Below are 24,516 nucleotides of genomic sequence, written 5' to 3'. Positions count from 1 at the left end.
GTTCTGATCTGTTGATTCTCCTCTCTAAATTACCTTACCAGATCAGAAACTATTCATTATTCTTCAGTAGAAACTTAACCAAAATATAAAGTCCTAATTCCTAAGTTTGGCATTTAAAAACTTACTTAGTAAAAAAAAAAAAAACACAACAAAACTTACTTATTATGGAACTGATTTATCTCTTCTGTTTGTGCATCAAACCAATTTATGACTACTCCTTAAATAGGCCTTGCATCTTTTGTCTAATTTATGTTTTTGTATATTGTTTCATCTTTTTTATCAAAGTCTTAACTATCTTCAAATGTCTTCCTACTTTATAAGACAAAGTCTTAACTATCTTCAAATGTCTTCCTACTTTATAAGAACGTTTCTTTATTATCCAACTAGGACACCTACTGAATGCTTATAGCCCTTTGTTTATGTTGCTAAATTTGCATTAATCACAAACTTCATATTACTGTTTCTATGATTATTTTATCTGCTATGCTAGATTCTAGCTATTTGATAGTAGGGACCCTGTTTTATAAATCCCTGTATCTGTGACTCGTAGTAAAATGTCAGACACCTAAGGCGCTCAAAGCTTTCGTGATATTTAATTAATAACTAGATATCATAGGACTCTCTGAGGTACAGATGACCCAGTGTTCCCAATACGCCAGTCTTTTGTTTGAATAAATTCAACCTAAGTTTGAAGTGTGTTTGAGACTCCTCTGCTCTTTTACATAAACTTTATTATTGTCTAATTGTTTGGTTCAGTGTTGAATATTTCAAATATCTTTATTTCTGATAATGTGACATTGATTAAATATGTTTATGGGTAACAGATAATTAATATAATTTTGTGTAGATGGCAATAGACAAGGAATTATGGGGAAGTACACTATATTTTAGATAATTTTGAAATTACCTAATGATGACTAGAATACCTAACTCAACTCGTGGTTTATTTTAAACTTGTGCTATTTAATTGTCTATAATTTTGTACATTTTAAATTGGTGACTAGATAATCCTCAGAAAGTCTGTTGATAATAAATAACATGTTCTAACTTTATGCCCAAGAAATATTTCCTTAGGCTCTTTAGTGTATTTTGCTAACATACATTTCATTTTAAATGTCTTGTTAGCCCATGGTATCATCTCTCTTTGTTAAATTGCAGCAGTGTCTTCTCTTGGTTTATTTTTCTTTTCCATTGTGTTTTATATTAGGGTTTTATTTACCCTCAGGCTTCCTTTCCTTTCCAAAGTAGTCAAAATAGCTGACCTAAGAAACCAGGGAAGACAGAGATTCTGCAGATTGATTTAGTGGCAGTCCATAGGGTCACATAGAGTTGGGCACTACTGAGGTAACTTAGCACACACTCACAATCTTAAGACATGTATTTATTATACTGTGATCTGTTTTGGAAAGAAGGCTTTAAACCTTTTGAAGATGTAACTAGAAAGTGAGAAAGGTTCTCTAAGATCCTCTCATTTTTTTATCCTCAGAATTTGGCTATCATAGATTCTCCCCCTTACAGGAGAACAATTGAGATTTAAATCAAGTTCAGTTGAAATCATGCTTCTTATTCTGTCATGAAGACTGGACGTTTGAGTTCAGAATGACCTTCTGAGACATCTGAGCCTGTCATCAACCGGCTTATAAAATTAAACAGAAAATAAAAAGATATTTAAAAATAAATGAAAAATTATTAGATAATTTTTCTTGTTTAGCTTTTTCCTTCTGCTGTTCTTTTCACTTGGATAATGCTTTTTCCCAGTCAATATTAAGAAAATCTGCTGTATTTTTAGTCATTCATTGTTTTATTCATTTTCCCCTATATAACTACTTTAGGTTTCGATCTAAGTCCTGCGTATTGGGTTTTATCCCTAGAGAAATGCACAGGGGCGCTGAGTAGGGCAGTATTTCTCCACTTTGTTAGGCACTCTCTGTTTCACTGCCTTTTAAAACCTTGGCCACATCCCCTCTCAGAATGCTGAAACCAGAATTCTTCTGAAATTCTTTTCTTTCTTCCTTCAAAAACAACTGTTTATGCACTGATACACTATTTGAACGATGCGAGCTCAGTCTTGACTGCTTCCTTCAGGCAGATTTTTCAAACATGGAAATTACAGCATTCTTTTTAACTGGTGGCATTCTTGAGTAAGATGCTAGACCTTTAAAGGTCTGAGTGTTTGAAAAAAACCTGCACAGTTTATTTTTTTTATTTTTATTTTTTTGCTTTTTTAAGTTAATTTTTTTTTCTTTTTTTTCCATTTATTTTTATTAGTTGGAGGCTAATTACTTTACAACATTGCAGTGGTTTTTGTCATACATTGAAATGAATTAGCCATGGATTTACATGTATTCCCCATCCCGGTCCCCCCTCCCACCTCCCTCTCGACCCGATCCCTCTGGGTCTTCCCAGTGCACCAGGCCCGAGCACTTGTCTCATGCATCCAACCTGGACTGGTGATCTGTTTCACCCTAGATAATATACATGTTTCAATGCTGTTCTCTTGAAACATCCCACCCTCGCCTTCTCCCCAGAGTCCACAAGTCTGTTCTATACATCTGAGTCTCTTTTTCTGTTTTGCATATAGGGTTATCGTTACCATCTTTCTAAAGTCCATATATATGTGTTAGTATACTGTAATGGTCTTTATCTTTCTGGCTTACTTCGCTCTGTATAATGGGCTCCAGTTTCATCCATCTCATTAGAACTGATTCTTTTTAATGGCTGAGTAATATTCCATGGTGTATATGTACCACAGCTTCCTCATCCATTCGTCTGCTGATGGGCATCTAGGTTGCTTCCATGTCCTGGCTATTATAAACAGTGCTGTGATGAACATTGGGGTGCACGTGTCTCTTTCAGATCTGGTTTCCTCGGTGTGTATGCCCAGGAGTGGGATTGCTGGGTCATATGGCAGTTCTATTTCCAGCTTTTTAAGAAATCTCCACACTGTTTTCCATAGCGGCTGTCCTAGTTTGCATTCCCACCAACAGTGTAAGACGGTTCCCTTTTCTCCACAGCCTCTCCAGCATTTATTGCTTGTAGACTTCTGGATAGCAGCCATCCTGACTGGCGTGTAATGGTACCTCATTGTGGTTTTGATTTGCATGTCTCTGATAATGAGTGATGTTGAGCATCTTTTCATGTGTTTGTTAGCCATCTGTATGTCTTCCTTGGAGAAATGTCTGTTGAGTTCTTTGGCCCATTTTTTGATTGGGTCATTTATTTTTCTGGAGTTGAGCTGCAGGAGTTGCTTGTATATTTTTGAGATTAATCCTTTGTCTGTTGCTTCATTTGCTATTATTTTCTCCCAATCTGAGGGCTGTCTTTTCACCTTGCTTATAGTTTCCTTTGTTGTGCAAAAGCTTCTAAGTTTCATTAGGTCCCATTTGTTTATTTTTGCTTTTATTTCTAAAATTCTGGGATGTGGGTCATAGAGGATCCTGCTGTGATTTATGTCGGAGAGTTTTGCCTATGTTCTCCTCTAGGAGTTTTATAGTTTCTGGTCTTACATTTAGATCTTTAATCCATTTTGAGTTTATTTTTGTGTATGGTGTTAGAAAGTGTTCTAGTTTCATTCTTTTACAGATGGTTGACCAGTTTTCCCAGCACCAGTTGTTAAAGAGGTTATCTTTTTTCCATTGTATATCCTTGCCTCCTTTGTCGAAGATAAGGTGACCATAGGTTCGTGGATTTATCTCTGGGCTTTCTATTCTGTTCCATTGATCTATATTTCTGTCTTTGTGCCAGTACCATACTGTCTTGATGACTGTGGCTTTGTAGTAGAGTCTGAAGTCAGGCAGGTTGATTCCTCCAGTTCCATTCTTCTTTCTCAAGATTGCTTTGGCTATTCGAGGTTTTTTGTATTTCCATACAAACTGTGAAATTATTTGTTCTAGTTCTGTGAAAAATACCGTTGGTAGTTTGATAGGGATTGCATTGAATCTATAGATTGCTTTGGGTAGTATAGCCATTTTGACAGTATTGATTCTTCCAATCCATGAACACGGTATATTTCTCCATCTGTTTGTGTCCTCTTTGATGTCTTTCATCAGTGTTTTATAGTTTTCTATGTATAGGTCTTTTGTTTCTTTAGGTAGATATCCCAGAATCCAACAACATATTAAAAAAATCATACACCATGACCAAGTGGGCTTTATCCCAGGAATGCAAGGATTCTTTAATATCCGGAAATCAATCAATGTAATACACCACATTAACAAATTGAAAGATAAAAACCATATGATTATCTCAATAGATGCAGAAAAAGCCTTTGACAAAATTCAACATCCATTTATGATTAAAACTCTCCAGAAAGCAGGAATAGAAGGAACATACCTCAACATAATAAAAGCTATATATGACAAACCCACAGCAAGCATCACCCTCAATGGTGAAAAGTTGAAAGCATTTCCCCTGAAATCAGGAACAAGACAAGGGTGCCCACTCTCACCACTACTATTCAACATAGTTTTGGAAGTGTTGGCCACAGCAATCAGGGCAGAAAAAGAAGTAAAAGGAATCCAGATAGGAAAAGAAGAAGTGAAACTCTCTCTGTTTGCAGATGACATGATCCTCTACATAGAAAACCCTAAAGACTCTACCAGAAAATTACTAGAGCTAATCAACGAATACAGTAAAGTTGCAGGATATAAAATTAACACACAGAAATCTCTTGCATTCCTATACACTAACAATGAGAAAACAGAAAGAGAAATTAAGGAAACAATACCATTCACCATTGCAACAAAAAGAATAAAATACCTGCACAGTTTAAAGATGGCAAGACATGTTGAGGACTAGAAAGGATGTTGATTTGGTCCCCTCCCACCATGTCTATCTAGTAACTATGGATTTTTACAAATATTAAAAAATTTACCATATTAATTCTTTTTAATTTTATATGGTCTTGTTAGCGGATATTTGAAGTTCAGAGGAAAATAAGGATGAATAAGCTGCATTTGGCTATCTTTTGCCTGCCCGCTAATGCATGACTCTGCAAAGCCTCCTCCCTCATTAGACATGTTTTGGTGAACCTGCAAGAGTAAGTTGTCATATGTATTCATAAATAAGTCCAGTCATTTACTGATGGGCACTAGCCATTTTCTTTTCACCTCACCTGCCACGCCTGCTCCATCAACACATTACTGCTGCCACCATGTCTGCTTTTGCTGGGTGTGGATCCTGCTTTGTCTGGAAATCGCCACTCTGAGTACAGTAATGTAAAGGACTGCCAGTCCTACTTATGTTCTACTGGGCACCCACCCCTGTGGCCACTTCACGACCCTTAAACCAAATATTCCAGGGGCCTTAAAGCGGTTCTAAGTAGAATGTCTCTCTCCCCTTTGTCCTATTCTTTTTTCATGGGAAACTGGAGCAATATTGTTTATACATGAGAGCATTTTTTGAAACAACTTGTACAGTTTTCTCAGTCCTCCCACCCCCAGTGAAACTACAAATGAATCCTGTTTTCAAGTCCAGATCAAAGACTTTACACTGTGCTAGTCTCAGAATTTCCCCTTATGTCCAAATGCAAAGAGTCAAGGCTTTGTACTTGACATTCTGTGCTGTCTACAGACATCATTTTGCTTATTATCCTCCATAATTTCCTAGCAGTTTAGGATTTTCAAATTTAGTAAAGATATGCAGTGGACCACCCACTCCACTATTCTTGCCTGGAAAAATCCCATGGATGGAGGAGCCTGGTAGGCTGTAGTCCATGGGGTCGCGAAGACTTGGACATGACTGAGCGACTTCACTTTCACTTTTCACTTTCACTTTTCACTTTCCTGCATTAGAGAAGGAAATGACAACCCACTCCAGTGTTCTTGCCTGGAGAATCCCAGGGACTCTATGGGGTCTCACACAGTCGGACACAACTGAAGCGATTTAGGAGCAGCAGCATGCAGTGGACCTGTGGGTTTTCAAGTTAAAAGCTTCTCTACCTCTTATAAATAATAGCCAGTATGGATTAAAAAGGAGCTGTGATTGACTCTTCATTTCTGTCATCAGGGGAATGTCTCTTGTTTGTTTACGGCTGTGCTGGGTCTTAGTTGCTGCTCAGGCTTCTCCAGTTGCAGCGAGCAGGGGCTAGTCTTTGTTGAGGTGCACAGTCTCCTCTTTATGGTGGCTTCTCTTTTGCAGATCACAACTAGGTGCAAGGACTCAGGAGTTATGATGCGGGTGGGTCCAGCCACTCCGTGGCAAGTCGGATCCTCTCAGACCGGGGATTTGAACCCATGTCCTCTCCTTTGGCATGCAGACTCTTAACCACTGGACCACAAGGGAAGTCTCAGGGGAATGTTTTGACAAAATCTTTATTACTGATTGACTTAAACTGAAAAATAGACTTACAAGTGTAGTCTTCTTTTGATATGTAAGTAAAAGTGTGGCCTTCTGTTTTTGGCTAAAATATTATGGCTAATTTGCATGATGAAACCTTATTATGTAGCTACCAACAGCTAAACTTCAGCCTTAGTTAGAATTCATAAATTCTCATTATTGGTATCTAAGTAAACACTAAATTGAAGAGTGCTTTTATTTCCTAGTATAGTCTACAAATTATGACTTTAGTGCTCAGTGTCTAAGAAAGTATGTGCCTGTTTCATCATATCTTTTCTTCCCTGTTCCTAGTGAAGTATTAATTCATTTGCATGGCCTAATTCAATACTTCCTCTGGGGTAGAAGCTTCTCTACATATAGGTACTTTTCCATTATAAAATCCCTCTTGTACTAAGTCATTCATTCATTTCTCTCTATGTAAGGTAGTTCAGTTCAGTGGCTCAGTTGTATCCGACTCTTTGCAACCCCATGGACTGCAGCATGCCAGGCTTCCCTGTCCATCACCAACTCCTGGAACTTGCTCAAACTCAAGTTGGTGATGCCATCCAACCATCTCATCCTCAGTCGTCCCCTTCTCCTCCTGCTGTCAGTCTTTCCCAGCATCAGGGTCTTTTCTAAGGAGTCAGTTCTTTGCATCAGGTGGCCAAAGTGTTGGAGCTTCAGCTTTAGCATCAGTCCTTCCAATTAATATTCAGGTTTGATTCCTTTACGATTGACTGGTTTGATCTCCTTGCAGTCCAGGGGACTCTCAAGAGTCTCCTTCAACACCAGTTTAAAAACATCAGTTCTTCGGCACTCAGCTTTCTTCATGGTCCAACTCTCACATCTCTACCTGAGTACTGAAAAAAACATAGCTTTGACTATACCTTTAAGATCATGTTTAATACTTCTTTGTTTTTTCCATATAAATTTACATGGTGCTAGACATTTGAGTAATAGCAGCAGATACTACAGCAGCAATATTAAGATTGGTACCCTCAAAATAGTCCTGTGGTAGGTACTTTATTATACCCATTATATGTTTGGGGAAACTTAGAGAAATTAAGTAATTTATGCAAATTAGTGAGTAACCTGAGAAGTTAGAGAATTTCCCTAGTGACTCAGCGGTAAAAGAATCCACCTGCAATTCAGGAGACACAGGAGACTTGAGTCTTCCTGGGTCAGGAAGGTTCCCTGGAGTAGGAAATGGCAACCCACTCCAGTATTCTTGTGTGGAAATTCCATGGACAGGAGTCTGGCAGGCTACAGTCCATAGGATTGCAAAGAGTCGGACATGGCTGATCACTGAGCACATCTGTACGTGTGTGTGAGAGGTTAGAATAAGAAGCCAGGTAGTTAAGAGTTTAGAGTCCACATATTAAGTTTAATAAATATGGAATTTATTTAATTTATTAATTGACTCTTAGGCGGTGCCATGAAGCATACAGAATCTTAGTTCCCTGACCAGAGATTGAACCCATGTCCCTTATATTGGGAACTCGGATTCTTAACTATTGGACTGCCAGAAATCTCATTCATTAATTGATTCTTCAAACCAATATTCCAGGCCTCACCTATCTGAATGACAAAGGTGTGGTTTACATATTCTATATAAGTAAGTATTTTAGTCTTAAAAAAGTACAATTATGATAATTCTGAATAAGTCTCGTGAAACTGACTCAAAGCAATTTCAAAGAACACAGCTTTGGAAATATTTTGAATAATGGCAGCCTCTCTAGTCACTCCCAGGTGACAAATCAGAAAGATAATAGTTGAATTGAAAAATACAGGTTAGTTTTAATATCCCTTTTTCTCTATTGCCTGCTAGTAAGGAACTGCATCCTTCATGGTAATGAGCCCACTACTATATATATGGCAGCCATCTTCTGGTTAGAATACCATATCTGGAGGTCAAAGGGTCTTTTGTTTCATCTCTAAACTTTTAAGGCACTTTAGTACAAGGAAGAAAGTGATTTCAGATCAATCCAAAATTTACTATTTATTACAGCCTGTTTTTTGCTACTCTTTGCAACTTCATTTTTCTATTATTTTCTGCCATGCCTCTTGATCTAACACTGTTGTTTTACTCAAACTACTGTGTATACACTCTGTACACTTATGTGTACCCCAATACAGTGAGTGTCCTGTCGTTGCGGGCAGAGTCTGAAAACCTGTCCTTTTAGATTCAAAGCCCGCCTCTACTACCTGCTGGCTATATGTCTTTTCTGTGTCTTAGTTACCTCATTTTAGGAGTAATAGTGATACTACTTCAAGGAGTTACATATTTGAGTTAATATGTGTAAAATTTTAGAAGAATGCTTGTCACAGGTAGGTCCATAGTATTATATGCTGCTATCATCATCATTTAACTGGTGAAATTCTTTGCTTCTCCGAGGTCCTGTGAACATTTTATAATTTCTCAGTAGCTTTCTCAGTGCCCTGCTGTTCCAAGCATCCTTGAGCCCTTTTGTTATACTGTGAAATTGATTACTCTGCCATTTCAATAATTAGTAACTATGTGTCATTAGTTGAATATGCATCTGAATCTTGATGATTGTAAGTGCATTGAGGTCAAAAGTAAAGGTGAAGTAAAGACTAACAAAGTCTGTATTATGTCTAAAATTATTTTGGATTATCATTCATAAATATTATGGGGAAATATTTTTAGTCACTCCTAATGTTAAAGAAGCTGAGAGCTTTTTTCTCCATATAATAAATGTCATAAAATATTTTTCAAGTTATTATTTTCATATAGTAGATGTCACAAAATATTCAGAAGTTTGTTGGAAATAACAGTTCTTTTTATGATCTGTATAAAGAAAATGTCAATAGTTTATGTATTTCTAATATACAGGAAAATTTACATGTAGTATAATACTTACATGTATTTCCAAGCAAACATTGGAAAGTTACTTAAATTCCTTTCAAATATTTGTAAAATGTTACTTTTCTTTTTTTTTTCCAGATTGACCTTCCTCCAATTAGTCAAAATTAATGAAGCACTAATTAATTGTTTTTAAAGTATAAATAATATCCATCACTAAGCCCTGCTGTTAGAACTGGGAGGAAATATAAGATGTAAAGTTTTGCTATCTTTTTAAAAAAAATGAATGTAGTATAGAATATCTGGATCTATCATGACATGCAGATGAACAAATTAATTTGAATGCTAATGTGGTTTCACACAGTTTACATCTAAGTAAATATGTTTCCTCTAATAGTAACTATATACCATTTATCTTGGGAATTCCATTTTAATTAGCCTGTTTGCATGTGAAAGATTGCAGATATTTGCTTTTTATATTAAAAATGCACCACAGAATGTTTTTGTACTTAATAACTACCTAGCAGATATTTCTTTTCCTTACTTTAAATACTAAATAATTCTAAATATACTCAGTTGTAAAAATCATATATTATTGGAAACCCAAATATATATATATTCTTCTTACTATGTTTCTCAATGTGATGACGTACTAAATCTAGGAAAAATTATTTTTTTTCATTTATTTCTGGGTGATTAACTAAGGATATATTAAATTGTGTTTATTCTGATGAACCGTATCTCAAATACCAGTAGTGACAAATGATTCTTTTTATTATTTCTAAGGGATCTTGATTTTATTGGCAATAGAAGATAATTAATTGACACCTCTTCTTAATTATTTTTTAAACAGGATAGAGATTCCTTCTGCCATCAGATGTCATTCTGCTTGACTGAACTGCACCTGTGGTCTTTGAAGAATACCTTACACATTGGCGGTAAATAAACTGGATTAATTTCAATATTTTTCAAATATAAGTTACAATAATATAAATACCTAATAGCAAAGGTTAGAGCCTAGATTCTCCGTGAAACTGCATCATTTTCTTTATACTTAATGAAAAATCGGCTGGTGGAAAGGAATTTCTTTTAGTTAACTCTGATTAACTTATTTTTTTGAACTTGAGTTACATTTTCTGTTTAAAACATTACTTTTATCCATCTAATATCTATTTCCTCTTAAGATATATGTAAGATTTTCTAGCTTTTTTCCCTGAGATTGTTCATAATAACATGTTTATATTCATAAATATTTACAGGCTTGCAAATGGTAAATGCATTTCTATTTGATATAAAAGGAGTATTTCAAACATACAGCTCATATGTACAATTGTATCCTTGTTTTTTGCGAAGGGAGTAATGTAAATCTGTTTTAACAATGTTTATTAGTATTTGAGGATGAAGTATATATCATTAGGAAACATCTTTTAAAAAATCTTTTCCTTTTGAAAAATCTAAAGCAACTCTTGTATTTAGGAGGACATATGTATTTAAATGTCTTCAGCATCATTTCTAAGAAACCGGTTTACCTTGCAAAGCATTGTTTATTTATAACAAATATACAACTACAGATGATGTCATTATAATTTCATTACATTTAATGTGCTTAAAATATGTAAGGAAAGAATTTCCAGTTAAAGTGAACTTAACACACACTTGCTTCCTCCCAAGATTCTTCTAAAATAAGAGTAAATGAATTACTCTAATAAAGGTGTAAACCCACAAGGACTAAGCGACTAGGAAAGGAGACAGTTGCTGTTGAGTTGTTTTTGGAAGGCATAGAAAAGTTACCAAAGCTCAAAAATCTGAATATCAGATGTCTACAGAAAATTCCACTGACAGCAAACTTGGGTTTCAAAAGTCTTGAGAGGTACAGAAATTTGAGGAGTCAGATAATGCAAAAGGATGAGACTGCGGCATGAGGTGATCAGAAAGAGACTTGAAAATCTATATAAGAAGTAGTGAGACACTGGAAATACTTGATTTTGGGAAGTTCAAAACTAGCTGCAATGGAAAAAGATAGGGGAGAGGTGCTGAACTGAAAACAGGGAAAACTGAAATGAAAGCCTACATAGGAATATTCTTAATCCCTTTATAATCAAATTAATCTTAATCTCAGAATGTCACAGAAGGAAGAAGTTGAGGGAGTCCTCTCTGGAGAGACTACTTGGCCCCAGAAGGAAGGCCTATTTACATTGATATTTAATGTGGTCTTCCAGTGAAACACCCAGATCCCTGAGTGGTCAGTGAAACCCACTGTTGGCAAGCCCTGTTCGTGTATATTGATCTTTTAATCAGCTTTCTAGTGCCTCACTTTTAAATACGAGCAGCAAGAAATGAAATATAGATGTTTCAGGAAACAGTTGAAAATTATATTAATCTTTTGGAAAGTAAAAGTATGTAGCAGAAAAAAAGTTTTAATTCAAATGAGTAAAAGAAATTGGGGAAAGAAAAAAAAAACAGGGGAAGAAACTTATTTCACTGCTGATGAAAGTATGAGTTGGTCCAACCATTTTAGGAAATAATTTGGCATTACCTGTTTTGCCTTGTTGTTGTTGTTCAGTTGCTCAGTCATGTCTGACTCTTTGTGACCCCACGGACTACAGCTTGCCAGGCTTCCCTGTCCTTCACCGTCTCTCGGAGCTTGCTCAAACTCATGTCTATTGAGTCAGTGATGCCATCCAGCCGCCTTGTCCTCTGCCGTCCCCTTCTCCTCCTGCCTTCGGTCTTTCCCAGCATCAGGGTCTTTTCTAATGAGTTGGCACTTCACATCAGGTGGCCAAAGTACTGGAGTTTCATACAGTAGGCAAAGTATTTTGCCTACTGACCAGTAATTCAACTCCTAGATATATACCATAGTGAAAGCCTTGATAACTTGAGTGCACCAGGAAACATGTATGAAAATGTTCTTAATAGTACTCATCCTTAGCTAGAAACCATTCAAATGTCAATCAGCAGGGGAATGGATAAATATATTTATGCAACAGAGAAAATGAATGAGTTGAAACTGTATGCAACAGCATAGATGAATGTCAGGAATATGTTATAGGGAAAAAGTTTAAAAAGTAAGCTGCAGCATACATACAGTATGCTTGTACTTAAAGTTCAAAAACAGTGGCTAAATTAAACAATGTGTTGTTTCAGGAGACAAGTATATGTGGAAGAACTGTAAAGAACATTAGATTATAAACACAGAATTTAGTATAGCTCTGACAAGGAAGGGAGTGGAAGTGAAATGGTAAAGGGCACACAGCAACTTTAAAGATAATGTTCTTAGGAGAGGGTTTGAGATGTTAGCATAGGAAGAGCCTGAAACTCACCTCTTCCCATAGGTACAACAAATTTAATTAAGTACATATGGAACATGGATGAAGAGAGCCTCCACAACAAAAGGTAAAAGGATAGCACTGAGATGGGTAGGACAGACAGACAGTATTGCCAAGAGGAAAAACCACATCCCAGCCGCAGCAATCCACAGCTGGGAGAGATAACAAAGGTACGGATCTTCTCTCTCAGTTGTGAGGGATTCAGGTTCCACATCAGCCATCCCAACCCCTAGATCCTACGCAGGAGAGACAAGCCCCTAAAATACCTGACTTTGAAAACCAATGGGAAATGTATCCAGGAAAATTATAAAACTGCAGGGAACAGAAAACCCACTGCTGAAGGGGTGTGTGAAAACTCAGTTGATTTGAGTTTTCAACACAAAACACAAGATTGAGAAACATATGGACTGTAGGTAAAGGGGACCCAGTTACTAATCTTAAAGCATCTGCCAGAGAGTCAGGAACCAACTGGGACACTCCCTGGGAACTGACATACTGGCTGAAGACAAAAAAAATGTCTGTGTGCAGGACTGCAGCATGCACGACTGGAGTTCCCCAGCCAGTGGCTGAACTCTTGCACTCTGCAATGGAGGTGTGGAGTCAGACACTGGACTGCCAGAGATGTCACAGGACATTTCTTATGAAGGCCACTCCTTCAAGACTGGGAAAGATAACTGATTTACTTAATATATAGACATAAACAGGGAGACTTAGGCAAAATGAGACAGAGGGATACATTCCAATCAGAAAATACAGCAAAAACTTCAGAGCTATGTCAAGGCTGTATGTTGTCACCTTGCTTATTTAACTTCTGTGCAGAGCACATCATGCAAAATGCTGGGCTGAATGAAGCTCAAGCTGAAATCAAGATTTCTGGGAGAAATATCAATAACCTCAGATATGCAGATGAACCAACCTAATGGCAGAAAGCTTAAAGATCCTCTTGATGAAGATGAAAGAGGAGAGTGAAAAAGCTGGCTTAAAACTCAACATTCAAAAAACTAAGATCATGGCATCAGGTCCCATCACTTCATGGCAAGTAGATGGAGAAACAATGGAAACAGTGACAGATTTTGTTTTCTCGGGCTCCAGAATCATTGCAAATGGTGACTACAGCCATGAAATTAAAAGGTTATTGCTCTTTGGAAGAAAAACTATGACAAACCTAGATAGCATATTAAAAAGCAGAGACATCACTTTGCTGACAAAGGTCCGTATGGTCAAAACTATGGTTTTTCCAGTAGTCATGTACATATGTGAGAGTTGGACCAGAAAGAAGGCTGAGTGCCAAAGAATTGTTGCTTTTGAACTGTGGTGTTGGAGAAGACTCTTGAGAGTCCCTTGGACAGCGTGGAGATCAAACCAGTCAATCCTATAAGAAATCAACCCTGAATACTCATTGGAAGGATTGATGCTGAAGCTGAAGCTCTAATACTTTGGCTGCCTGATGTGAAGAACTGACTCATTGAAAAAGACCCTGATGCTGAGAAAAGTTGAAGATAAAAGGAAAAGAGTGTGGCAGAGGATGAGGTGGTTAGATAGCATCATCAACTCAATGGACACGAGTTGGAGCAAACTCTTAGAGATAGTGAAGGCCAGGGAAGTCTGGTGTGCTGCAGTCTATGGGGTTGCAAAGAGTTGGACATGACTTAGCAACTGAACAACGATAACAATAATAATCATCTATTTAGTGTGCAGTAACATTATGTCTTTAAAAACATTGTATATACCTTAATTAAAAAGTATTTTATTGCTAAAACTGCTGAACATCATAGGAACTTTAAGCAAGTCTTAATCTTTTAGCTGGTAGAGGGCCCTGCCTCATTGTTGATAAGTTTTGGTTGCTGAAGGTTGGAGAGCCTATGGTAATTTCTTAAAATAAGACGACAGTGAAGTTCACCACATTGATGGACTTTTCACAAATGATTTCTCTATAGCATGCAATGCTGTTTGTTAGCATTTTTACCTGAAGTAAAACTTTCAAAGCTGGTGTCAATCCTCTCGAATCCTGCTGCTATTTTATGAACTAAGTTTACATAATATTCTAAATCTCTTGTCATCATTTCAGTAATCTTCATAGCATCCATACTAGGAGCAGGCTTATTTTATCTCAAGAAACCACTTTCTTTAATCATACCTAAGAAGCATCTCCTTAAGTGTTAAAATATTCTCATGAGATTGCAATGAAATTCAGTCTCATCTTCAGACTCCACTTCTAATTCTAGTTCTCTTGCTATTTTTATCACATTACTACCTCCACTGAAGTCTTGACCTCTTTAATGTTGTCCATGAGGGTTGGAGCCAGCTTTTTCCAAACCCGTGTTAATGTTGATATTTTTACTTCTTCCCATGAAATATGAATATTCTTAATGGTGTCCAGAGTGGAGTTGCAAAGTTGGACACAGCTTTGCAACTGAAAACTAGAATGATGGATCCATTCCAGAAGGTTCTTTTCTTTCTTTCTTTTTTTTTTTGCCATGCCACATGGCTTACAGGATCTTAATTCCTGGACCAGAGATTGAAAACAGGCCCCAGCAATGAAAGTGATGAGTCCTAACTGTTGGACCACTAGGGAATTCCCAAAAGGTTTTCAGTTGAATTTGCCCAGATCTATTATATGGATCACTATTTATGGCAGCTAGCTATAGCCTTAAGAACTGTTTTTCGTAAACCATGAGACTTGAATGTCAAGTCAAAATTACTCCTTGATCCATGGACTGCAGAATGATTGTTGTTCTAGCAATCATAAAAACAACATTAATCTAATTGTACATCTTCTGTCAGTGTTCTTGAGTGACCAGATGCATCGTCAATGGACAGTAATATTTTGAAAGTAGTCTTGGTTTCTGAGCTGTAGGTCGCAATGGTAGGCTTAAATTATTCAGTAAGCCGTGTTATAAACAGATGTGCTGCCACCCAGGCTTGGCAGTTCCATTTATAGCGCACATCAGAGTGGATGTAGCAGAATCTTAAGGGCCCTGGGATTGGCTGTGCATTGGCTTCTACTTCAAGTCACCAGCGGCATTAGCCCCTAACAAGAGAGTCAGCCTGTCCTCCAAAACTTTGAAAACAGTCATTGACTTTTCCTCTCTAACTATGTAATTTCTAGATGGCATCTCCTTTCAATAGAAGGTCGTTTATCTACATTGAATATTTGTTGTTTATCGTAGCCACCTTCGTTAATTGGGACTTAGCAGGTGGCTCAGTGATAAAGAATCCACCTGCCAATGCAGGAAACGCAGGAGATGTGGCTTCGATTCCTGGATTAGGAAGATCCCTTGGAGGAGGAAATGGCAATTGACCCCAGTATTCTTGCCTGGGAAATTCCATGGACGAAGGAGCCTGGCAGGCTACAGTCCATGGGACTGCAAAAGAGCTGGACCCAACTGAGTGACTGAGCACAAACACTTCATTAATTATTTTAGCTAGATCTTCTAGATCACTTGGTGCAGGTTCTACATCTACACTTGTTACTTCACCTTGTATTTTTATGGTCTGAGTATGGTTTCTTTCCTTAAACATTGTAAACCAGCCTCTGTTAGCTTTAGACATTTCTTCCGCAGCTTCTTCACCTCTCTTAGTCTTCATAAAAATTGAAGAGTTAGGACCGTGTTTTGCATTAGGCTTTGGCTTATGGAATGTTATGGCTGATCTGTACAGGTCGCCAACTCTTTCTCCATTATCACCAATAAAGTTGTTTCTTATAATTTCTTATCATTTGTGTGTTCAGTGGAGTAACACTTTTTCCTTTAAGAACCTTTCCTTTATAGTCACAACTTGTTTGACTCAGGAGGCCTAGCTCTCAGCCTATCTTGACTTTCAGCATGCATTCTTCAGTGTATATGTTAGTCATGTCCAACTCTTTGTGACCCCATGAACTGTAGCAGACCAGACTCCTATGTCCATGGAATTCTTCAGGCCAGAAAAATGGAATAGTTTGCCATGCTCTTCTCCAGGGGATCCTCCCAACCCAGGGATAGAACCTGGGTCTCCCATATTGCAGGCAGTAAGCTTATGGGTCTCTCACATTCCTCAGTAAGCTTAATCATTTCTAACTTTTGGTTTAAAGAGATTTAAAGTGCAATTCTTCCTTTCACTTGGACACTTAGAGACCTCTGTAGGGTTATCAGTTGGCTTAATTTTAATATTGCTGTGTCTTCAGGATTGTTATTGTTATTCAGTTGCTAAGTGCTATTCAACTCTTTGCAACCCCATGACTTCAGCATGCCAGGCTTCTCTGTCCTTCACTATCACCAGGAGTTTGCTCAAACTCATGTCCATTGAGTCGGTGATGCTATCCAACCACTCATCTTCTGTCACCCCCTTCTGCTGCGCTCAGTCTTTCCCATCATCAGGGTGTTTTCCACTGAGTTGGCTGTTCATATCAGGTGGCTAAAGTATTGGAGCTTCAGCTTCAGCATCGGTCCTTGCAATGAATATTCAGGACTGATTTCCTTTAGGATGGACTGGTTTGACCTCCTTGCAGTCCAAAGGACTATCAAGAGTTCTTCAGCACCACAATTCGAAGGCATCAATTCTTTGGCATAACTTTTATTTAGTAATAAATACACATTCAGAAAATGCCAGGAGATAAGAGAAGAACAGGGAAGCCTGGCATGCTGCAGTTCGTGGGGTTGGAAAGAGTCGGCCACTGAGCCACTGAACAACAACAACAAATGTATTCAGAAAAAACTCAAGAGAAAAACACAGTGTTATGAATAGCTGTCTCTGAAGAGCGGAAATACAGGAAACTAAACTATTTTGTTCTTGATTTTATACAGTGAACACATTACTTCTGTAACCAAGAAGCCAAATTATATTGACATAGGCATAACAATAATAGAAAAAAAAGGAAATGAATGCTATGACCAAAGACAGTGGTGCACACAGTTCCCAGGAGGCAGTAAGATCTGCCCCAACTGGATCTTCAGCAGGGCTTCTCTGTTCTCCTTCCTGGGAACATTCTTTTTGAACCCATGTGCAATCCTACACTTTTAGGGCTCAGCTTTACTAAGTCACCTGGAGAAGCCTTCACTGCCATTGAGACTAAGTTTGTAACCCTCTTACATGTTCGCATTATGTTTTAACATTTAAAGTAGTTTTTGAATTGAGGTATAATTGAGTTATAACATAAAGTTAGTTTCTAGTGTACAGCATAATGATTTGGTAAGTCTGGTTAACATCTACCACCATACGTGGTTATAATTTTTTTTTCCTGTGATACAAAATTTTAATATTTATCTCTGCAATTTTAAAATATGCAATACATCGTTATTAACTGGAGTCACCATGCTGTACATGATATCCCCATGACTTGTTTATTTTATAACTGAAGTTTGTGCCTTTTGATCCCCTTCACCCATTTCATCTACCCTCCCCTTCACCCTCCTGACTTTGGCAACCAGTCTGTTCCCTGTGTCTGTGAGCTTGTGGTTTATTTATTTATTTTTTTAAGATTCTGCGTGTAAGTGGAGTCCTGTGGCATTTCTCTCTCTCTGACTTGTTTCATTTAGCATAACGCCCTCAAGGTCCATTCAAGTTGTCACAAATGGTAGGATTTCATTCTTTTGATGGCTTAATTCCATTCTGAATATATACCACATCTTTATCCATTCATTTGTTGATGGGGGTACCTAGATCTTGGCTATTGTAAATAATGCTGCAATGATCATGATATAATGGTACCTATATCTTTTTGAATTAATGTTTTTATATTCCTTGGATAAATACCCAGAGGGGAAGCTGCTGGATCACATGATATTTCTACTGTTAATTTTTTGAGAATCCTGCTTACTGTTTTCCATAGTGAATGCACTGATTTACATTTCCAGCAGTGCTGAAGTGTTCCGTGTTCTCCACATCCCTCACCAACATTTGTTATTTCTTATCTTTTTGATAAATGTTATTCTAAATAATCTGAAATAATCGCAAAGTTTTATTGAAAACTTGCTCGTACAGAGAATTTTTTTTCTTGAACTATTTAAGAGTAAGTTATCAACCTGATGCCTCACCACTCCCAAATACTTTAGTGTGTGTTTCCTAAAGAAAAAGTGTTGTCCAGTGTCATGTATATAACCATCAGAATCAAGAAATTAATGGCAATGATAGTACTACCATCTAACACTCAAGAGTTTCACCCATTGTCCTTTTTAAAAAAAATTAATTTATTTTTTGGTTGTGCAGGGTCTTATTGCTGTGCAGGCCTTCTCTAGTTGTGACAAGAGCGGGCTGTTCTGTAGCTGCACTGTGCAGCTTCTCGTTGCTGTGGCTTCTCGTTGCAGAGCACAGGCTGTTGGGCACATGGGCTTAGCTGCTCAGTGACGTGCGGGTTCCTGGATCAGGAGTCAGACCCATGTCTCCTGCTTTGGTAGGCAGATTCTTTACCATTGAGCCACCAGGGAAGCCCCAATTATTCTTTTCATAGCACACGGTTGTTTAGAATTATGTCACATTATCTTGTCTCTTTAACCTCTAATTCTGAAAGAAATCCTTCAACTTTTAAATTTTTTAAAATTTATTTTTTAACTTCTGTGACTTCAACACTTCTGAAGATTTTATACCACTTACTTTGTAGTATATCCCTAAATTTAGATACATTTGAAGTTTCCTCATAAGTAGGTGCAGATTATGCTTGTTTGGTGGGAAGTATACAGAAGAATAATGCTGTATTCTCAGTGTATCCTAACATGCAGTGCACAATTCCAATCTGTGTCTTTACTGACAGTGTTCATGATCACTTGGTTAAGGTGGTGTCTGCTAGGCTGCTCCACTGCAAAGTTACTTTCTCCTTTAGAATTAATATTTTATAAGGTGTTACCTTGAAAATATGTGAATATCTTATTCCTCATTAAACTTTAAATATATTTTAATATGTGTATGTATTTTTTAAAAGCATGAGTGGTCTGTGATGATCTTTTATTTTATTTATTTATTTTGCCATGTGGGCTCTTAGTTCTCTGACCAAGGTTTGAACCCGTTCCCCTTGTATTGGAAGCACAGAGTGTTAACCACTGGACTGCCAGTTCAGTTCAGTTCAGTCGCTCAGTTGTGTCCGACTCTTTGAGACCCCATAAATCACAGCACACCAGGCCTCCCTGTCCATCACCAACTCCCGGAGTTCACTTAAACTCATGCCCATCGAGTTGGTGATGCGATCCAGCCATCTCATCCTCTGTCGCCCCCTTCTCCTTCTGCCCCCAATCCTCCCAGCATCAGGGTCTTTTCCAGTGAGTCAACTCTTCACATGAGGTGGCCAAAGTACTGGAGTTTCAGCTTCAGCATCAGTCCTTCCAATGAACACCCAGGACTGATCTCCTTTAGGATGAACTGGTTGTATCTCCTTGCAGTCCAGGGAACTCTCAAGAGTCTTCTCCAACACCACAGTTTAAAAGCATCAATTCTTCGGTGCTCAGCTTTCTTCACAGTCCAACTCTCACATCCATACATGACCACTTTGAGAAACCATAGCCTTGACCAGACGGACCTTTGTTGGCAAAGTAATGTCTCTGCTTTTTAATATGCTATCTAGGTTGGTCATAACTTTCCTTCCAAGGAGTAAGCGTCTTTTAATTTCAGTCACCATCTGCAGTGATTTTGGAGTCTGACACTGTTTCCACTGTCTCCCCATCTATTTGCCATGAAGTGATGGGACCAGATGCCATGATCTTAGTTTTCTGAATGCTGAGCTTTAAGCCAACTTTTTCACTCTCCTCTTTCACTTTCATCAAGAGGCTCTTTAGTTCCTCTTCCCTCTCTGCTATAAGGGTGGTGTCATCTGCATATCTGAGGTTATTGATATTTCTCCCAGCAATCTTGATTCCAGCTTGTGCTTCCTCCAGCCCAGCATTTCTCATGATGTACTCTGCATATAAGTTAAATAAGCAGGGTGACAATATACAGCCTTGATGTACTTTTTCCTATTTGGAACCAGTCTGTTGTTCCATGTCCAGTTCTAACTGTTGCTTCCTGACCTGCATACAGGTTTCTCAAGAGGTAGGTCAGGTGGTCTGGTATTCCCATCTCTTTCAGAATTTTTCACAGTATATTGTGATCTACACAGTTGAAGGCTTTTGCATAGTCAATAAAGCAGAAATGCCAGGGAAGTCCCTAAATATATTTTTAACTTAATTTGTCCCTATGGGCTCAGGTACCATTTTATTCGGTGATTTTAATCCATTAGTACCATTATTTATTCTTGTGTTTAAGTTGTCCCTGAGTGGTCAGTGGGACACCTTGCAAGCTGACTTCTCTTATCATTGTGCCACGTCCCTGTCAATACTTGGGCATTTCCATTCTTTCTGGCATAACAGATCTGATCTATCAGACTGTTATTATATTGATACCTCCCCTTCCTCAATGCTAGAATTGTCCAGCTCTCTAAGGAGCTTGGTTCCTTTTAGAGGAGAATGGTTTCTAGAAGCCAAGGTTTGCTTCAGGTACACTCATTGCTCTTGGAGTATTGTTGCTCCCAGGCACTGTCAGTGGCCAGAGCTTAGGGTATGTCTGTATGTATGTATGTATGCATACACACTTACTTGCATCCACATTCACATCTGTACTTCTGTATATTGAAAACCATCAGTTCACACCAGTACCTTAAATTCTAATCTATCACCACAGGGTTCATTCTGATGTTCTCTCTTTTTTATATTTGTACTTCTCACACAGTGGGAGAGCTGGGGCTTCCGTATCTTTATTTATTTATTTAAAATCACTCTGTATGCAGACAGTCTTCTATCTCTTTGGCAACTCTCTTCCCTGGGTGGATATCTTTGTAGGTTCTGACACCCTTTGTTGGGCTCCCCCTGTATGTAGATGTCCTCCACACTTTATTCAGCCTCTGACAGCCAACACGAGGCCATTGCTCCTATGAATGTCCCTCTCACCCTGCTAGGGCTCTGACATACCATGTCAGACTCATTCTCTGTATCCCCATCTTGTCCTGCTTTTGTTTTAAGAGCCATACTCTTGTCCAAGTGCAGTAGTTCAGACTTGTGCACAGAATTCATGGCCACTTGTTATCTTCATAGTTCTATTCTAGAGTTGTAATATTTGGATGCATGAAATGATGGAATATTGGAGGATATTGACTGTGTACAATAATGCATATGGTTCTTAGATTTTATTTTTCAAGAATCTTTTTGTTATTCCTGGGTCGGGAAGATTCCCTGGAGAAAGGATAGGCTACCTACTCCAATATTCTTGGGCTTCCCTTGTGGCTCAGCTGGTAAAGAATCCGCCTGCGGTGTGGGAGACCTGGGTTCTATCCCTGGGTTGGGAAGATCCCTTGGAGAATGAAAAGACTACCCACTCCAATATTCTGGCCTGGAGAATTCCATGGACTGTATAGTCTATGGGGTCACAAAGAGCTGAAAACAACTGAGCGATTTTCACTCACTTTATTAAAGTATTATATGTATATTGAAAAGTGTAAAGATTACAAAGATATGTTTTGAACTATCAAAGAGTGAACATAGCCATAAAATCTTCACCTAGGTCAAGAAATAAAAGATCATTATCCTAGGAGCCTGACCCGTGACCTTTCCCTGGCATTCCTTATTAGAGACTGTCAATATAACCAACAGAAATAAACTGCACTCTTTAAATTATATGTCTCAATTAGTGGCATAATGAAAAAAATGGAACTTCAGTAAGTATACACGATTGACTATTTTGAAAAACTGTATTGGAGAAGTTAATTATAGCTTTTTGGGGAGGAGTTTTATCCTTCAGTTTGAGAAAGTTCAGAGCAGTCAGTCACTAGGGGGCAGCCTGTACTGCTTCCACTTTAGAAATAGTTGTATCCTTTTGTTAGTAACTCGGATTATTTTTCATGGAAGGAAGCAAATGTTACCTCAAAGAAAGAAGTATTTCAGTGTTCACAGATAGGAAGAAAATGGACACAGTTATTTTATTCTCCTGTAAATCAACTGCAAGGACAGATTCCATGGTTAAATCTCTTTCAGCATTTAGGAAACCTAGCTTTACTTTTGTAACCCCAGCAGAGCATCTGAATTTGAATGGGTTCAGAAGGGTTTCTGAGTCTAAACAAGCTTTAGATAATTTATCCAGACCTTCCTTTAATCCTTCCTTTTCTGCAGATTTCCCCCAAATACCCTTCTGGATTCAAGTTAAGTCAGAGAAAAAATAAAAAAAAGCCATAGCTCAGAATTCTTCTAGCCACTTTCATTTGGTATTGCTTAGTGGTAGTTCCTTTTGGTAGTGCCCTGTGAAAAATATCAGAGGAAGCTTGAGAGAAAAAAGTTGGTCATCCTTGACGTCAGTTCTTTACCCTTCCTTTCCTCATGCCATTCTAGTTTTGTATATTTCTTTTCTAAGTGGACTGATAAACTTTGCATTTCGTGCATATCCCTAGAATAGACGAACATATGTCCGGATAATTGTCGGCTTCTCGTTCTCCACAACTTTTTACTGTAATCTAATGTTATTTTTCCTTTCTATAGATAGAGACATTGGGACCTACCAGTATTACGACAAGAAAGAACCATCAGGTAAAGTATCTGTTCTACTAAACTGATTTTTATAAACTTACTATTCTAAATTATAAAATACTGACTTAAAAACTCTGTTTTTATGTACTTTAAATTCTAGAATTTCGAGAAAGTTTACTCCAGTTCTTTAGAAAAATGCTGAAGTTAATATCTGTTTTATATAAAATAAAGCAGTATTGAGAAAATGTTATAGCAGAACATGAAATTTTCATTTTACTTCTGATTAAACTGATAACTGGACAGTATGTTCTCGTTTCTTTATCACTGTCCCAGTAGAGGGCATTGTTAATGCATGGGTTCCACAAATGCTGGTCTCCTGGATCCTTACCTGATATCTGGAATAGGCATTTCTGAGTGAATGATCAATTTTCTTTATCTGATTAATCCTGTTAATCCCAGAAGTTTCTTGATGGGCCAAAAGGTCTTCCCAGCTAGAGTTACTTCCTGTTTGGTCTCTGTTGAATTGGAGCTTGTGTGCGCATCCCATGTGCTTAGCTTGGTGGTTAATAGGCTGACTTCATGGTTCTGATGACAGACTGAAGTAGCTTCTGTTCTGGGCTCAGTTGCAGTTCCCTTTCCCTATCTGATGAGATTGCAAACTCAGGATATTGGCCCACCCGTTGTGCTGTGTAAGCCTTTTCACTTCAAATTTAGGAAGTCTTCCATGAAATGAAAACATCCAAATTATGGCATTTTCCAACTGCCTTTTAAAAAATTTAGCATAATTTATTAATCTCAATAATGTGCATATGCACATAAAAAATTAAGTATAATAAAAGTAATTTCTACCTTTTTGTCTTTTTTCTAATCATATGCAAAATCAGCAACAGATCATGGTAACTTAGAAGAAAAGCAGAGACTGGCAGAATGTAAGTTTACTTTATATATTTTTTTGAATTATTATAAAACTGGAATTTTAATATCCCTGAAGATTCTGTCTTAAAACATCTTTTAAGCTGTCTGTACAAATAGGAAATGTTATTCCTTACAAATTTCTTATAAATTTCTATTGTTTAGGTGCATAAACATATGAGTAAGAATTATATTGTTAGAAATTTCTGATTTAGACCAGTGAAATCTCTCAACTTTTGGTGAGATATGTGCTTATGTAAACAGCATAAGCTTATGATATATGCTTATGACTAAGATATATGCTTATGTATTTCTTAATGAACTGCATTTATCTTATTTAATATACTTAAACTAAGTGTACCATGGTTCTGTTAACATTTTATTATCCTTATCATACCTAAGTTATTATTTTGTTTTAACCATTGTAAGAAAATAAGATTTGTAATTATCAGTATTAACATTTTATTCTCTCTAGTCTTTACTAATTTCAAATATATAAACATGTTATATATGTAATATGGCTACAGTATAATATGGCTAAAATATGACTGTTTTATTTAGAATATAAGCGGGGCTAAATATTCTACTTGTTCTCATTTTAAATGATCAAGTTAACATTTAGTTTTTAAAAATACTGTATTCGTACATGTGGCAGAGATTTGAAACTTTTTACATATGCTCTGCACAT

The 24,516-nt window shown here is 37.4% G+C and overlaps 1 protein-coding gene across 9 annotated transcripts in view; it reads left to right on the top strand.

The window, feature by feature from the left end:
- Window positions 1–24,516, top strand: part of WDPCP (WD repeat containing planar cell polarity effector) — a 273,308-nt gene that overhangs the window by 81,548 nt on the left and 167,244 nt on the right. For all 9 annotated transcript variants that reach the window (XR_011492660.1, XM_070480150.1, XM_070480148.1 and 6 more), the window contains 3 exons: window positions 9,993–10,077; window positions 22,929–22,976; window positions 23,801–23,845. Coding sequence is in view for 8 of the 9 variants with exons in the window: in XM_070480150.1 (XP_070336251.1) it covers window positions 10,017–10,077; window positions 22,929–22,976; window positions 23,801–23,845 (154 nt within the window). In the remaining variant the exon portion in view is untranslated. The remainder of the gene's footprint in view (window positions 1–9,992; window positions 10,078–22,928; window positions 22,977–23,800; window positions 23,846–24,516) is intronic.

Source organism: Odocoileus virginianus, chromosome 2 (genome assembly GCF_023699985.2).
Source record: "Odocoileus virginianus isolate 20LAN1187 ecotype Illinois chromosome 2, Ovbor_1.2, whole genome shotgun sequence".
In the NCBI taxonomy this organism is placed as follows: domain Eukaryota; kingdom Metazoa; phylum Chordata; class Mammalia; order Artiodactyla; family Cervidae; genus Odocoileus; species Odocoileus virginianus.
This window is presented reverse-complemented; position numbering and strand designations above follow the sequence as displayed.